This window comes from Vigna radiata, chromosome 8, assembly GCF_000741045.1.
Source record: "Vigna radiata var. radiata cultivar VC1973A chromosome 8, Vradiata_ver6, whole genome shotgun sequence".
NCBI classification, from domain to species: Eukaryota; Viridiplantae; Streptophyta; class Magnoliopsida; order Fabales; family Fabaceae; genus Vigna; species Vigna radiata.
This window is the reverse complement of record NC_028358.1, coordinates 42,509,047-42,512,074: the sequence shown is the minus strand read 5'-3', so window position 1 is coordinate 42,512,074 and position 3,028 is coordinate 42,509,047. Positions and strand designations below refer to the sequence as shown.

At 32.9% G+C, this 3,028-nt stretch overlaps 1 protein-coding gene across 1 annotated transcript; it reads right to left on the bottom strand.

Annotated features, from left to right (window-relative positions):
• Positions 1–959: 959 nt before the first annotated feature.
• On the bottom strand, positions 960–2,633 carry LOC106770826 (UDP-glycosyltransferase 84B2). The gene has a single exon (XM_014656642.2). The coding sequence runs from the start codon at positions 2,491–2,493 to the stop codon at positions 1,090–1,092; it is 1,404 nt and encodes a 467-aa protein (XP_014512128.1). The 5' UTR covers positions 2,494–2,633; the 3' UTR covers positions 960–1,089.
• Positions 2,634–3,028: the final 395 nt, after the last annotated feature.

Here is a 3,028-nt window from a genome sequence, read left to right as displayed (position 1 = left end):
TGTTAGTGATTAATTTAAATATTAATTGATAATAAAAACTATTTTAATTACCAATTTAAAAGCTAACTATAATTAACAATAAAATCTATTTTAGTTATTAATAATTTTTAATTTATAAATTAGTATTTAAATCGGTCATTATAAGTATTAATTATTTTTAATTATTAAAATTAATTATTATGTAAATTCTTTATCAGCGTGCTGTATAGAAAGATTCTAGTAGTTGAAGTAGTTATTATTACTGTAAAATATATTTATCTAATAACTATTTTTATAAAAAATAAAAATATATATGTATTTAAAATAAATCACATGAAGCTTCTCCTAATTATAAATATAAATATATATATATATATATATATATAATAAAAATTAATAAATGTTTATTATTGTTACTTTTATAATTATAAAATTAAATATAAATAATTGTATTACTTTATTTAAATAAATTTTATTTATTTCAAAGGTAATTTTTTAATAAAAGGATAATTAAATTTAAACAATGTCAAATAAAAAATAATTAAATTAAAAAACAGTAATAAAATTCATAAAATGATTATTTAAATTTAAAGTATTTTTTATTCAAAAGGTAAATTTTGATGATACATGTAGATAAAAGAATCTTCTATATTTAGAAATAGATTTAAAGGATAAAATTAAAAGATAAATACACACCAAAAAAAAAAAAACACGGTATAGGCATTATAAAGACTGACTCAATGTACATAACTATGGTATCAGAAATTTTAAAACAACAGTCAACAAATTTTCTTATAAGACAAGAAAAGTAATCCAAAAATAATATCTTAAAATGACCATATGTCGTTGATAGTTATTTTAAAATAATATTATAACATGAATGGATAATAAATGAGAAAAAGCATTAATTACTGAAATTAATAAAAAGTGATAAGCCTTTCATAATTAATTATATTATTTAATATTTGAAATTACATTTTATTATCTTTTAATTAAATTATTAATACGTTATTACATCATAAAAATAAAATTGATGAGATGGAGATATCAAAATAGAGTGTTTCCACTTTAAACATGACACTAAGCCCAAGTTTGTGTCATCTGGAAGAACTAAATGTCTAATTTTCTACCAATAATTTCATCCACAAAGGATTGGATATTTCGGTCCGACGAGCCACCGTGAGCCACAGCTTCTCTAGCAGCCCGTTTCAACTCCGACGCCTTTCTATTGAACTCCTCTGACGCAAAAACCTGTTCAATAGCCCGTTCCACTTCCTCCGTCGCCACAAACCCATCACTTCCCTGCGTGAGCCGAACTCCCAAACGAAACACATCGGAAATCAGTTTCGCGTTAGTGGGTTGATCGGTCCACTGAGGCCAAGCAATCATGGTCGTGCCCGTGGTTATTGCTTCCAACATGGAATTCCAACCACAGTGCGTTAAGAAGCACGCTATCGCAGGGTGACTGAGTACCTTGGTTTGCGGGCACCATGGCACCACCATGCCCTGTTCTTTGCTCTCTTCGACAAACCCTTCTGGCAGCGGAACCGCTTCTTCTCCTTCTTTGTTCTTGATCACCCAAAGAAAAGGTTTGTTACTGTTCTTCAAAGCCTTAGCTATACTCTCCAGTTGCTGAGCGGTAAACACGATGAGGCTTCCAAACGAGACATATATAACCGAAGAAGGAGGTTGGTGGTTGAGCCACTCCATACACGAGTCCTGTGGTTTCCACATTTCGATTCCCACATCTTCGTTTTCATCTTGGTCAAGTAAGGAGGGAGGAACCAGAGGACCAACCGCTGTGATGGGGCATAACTCAGCCATGGAATCTATTACATCTTTCTCCAACTCGTAGAAAGAGTTTGCGAGTACCCACTTGAGCTTTTTCGTGTGTTGTAACATCTCGGAAAGCACCTTGGGTATGCTTCCAAAAGGGTTTGATGGGAGAACAAAAGAAGGAAGGTCTTGCGGTTGTAGCAATGGAAGACCGGGTAACTTGACACTCATGGAAGGGTTTTCGAGAGTGGGGAAGTCGTTTAAATTGTTGTAGAAACGGTAGTATATGGCGTAGAGAGCGCAGGGTTGGATCCAGAGACATGCACAAGGGATGCTATAGTTGGCAGCTACATCTGCAACCCATGGGACAAAGGGGTTGTTGATGATGCAAGCGAGTTTTTTGGAAGCGTTAAGGAAGTGGGTTTCTATGAGGTTGGAGAGGTTATCGGGACCGAATTTTCCTATTAGTTCCATATATGAGTCGACGGTGAAATTGATTTGGCCGGTTCCCAAGCCATCGGCGAAAAAAATGACTTGGATTCCGTTGATGGTGATGGAAGTAGGGACGGAGGAGGCGGCGTCTGCGGTGGAGGATTTGAAGACGCGGTGGTAAACCAATTCGGTGGTGGCAAGGCTGACGTGGAGGCCTCGGGTTAGTAGGCTTTTGCCTAGCCTAAGCAGAGGGTTGATGTGACCTTGGGCAGAAAAAGCGACCAGAAGAACGTGAAGCTCTTCCATGGATTGGCTCGGATTCTCAAACCGTGTTTTGATGCAGGAAAGCTGAGAGAGGTGGAAATATGACTACAATGCCCATTTATAATGCCCTTGTAGATCAATACTCAAATAAGGGAAATTACATCTCACAATAAAGAAAATTCAAATAATTACTCATTCAGACCATGGTCATATGCAGAAGGAATATTTTGAAAACATCAAATATTCCTTCGTAAGAGTGTGAATACACTTATACCGGTCAATATATATTAAAACTTTATTTAATAGTGTAAATACTGTTTAAATTTAAATTAATTAATATATTTAATTAAATAAACTAAAAGTGTTATTATCTTTAAATATTAAACCATGATTAATAATTTAATTGGTAAGTATTAATTATTTAAATTGTAATATTAATTCATATATAATCTTTTAAACAATATAACACAAAAAAATTATTCATTTTTTAATTGGAAAATGAGTTAGGCAAAACAAATCAAAACAAACTAATATCGTTGAAAATATTAATCTACCTATTAAATTTTGATGGATCTCA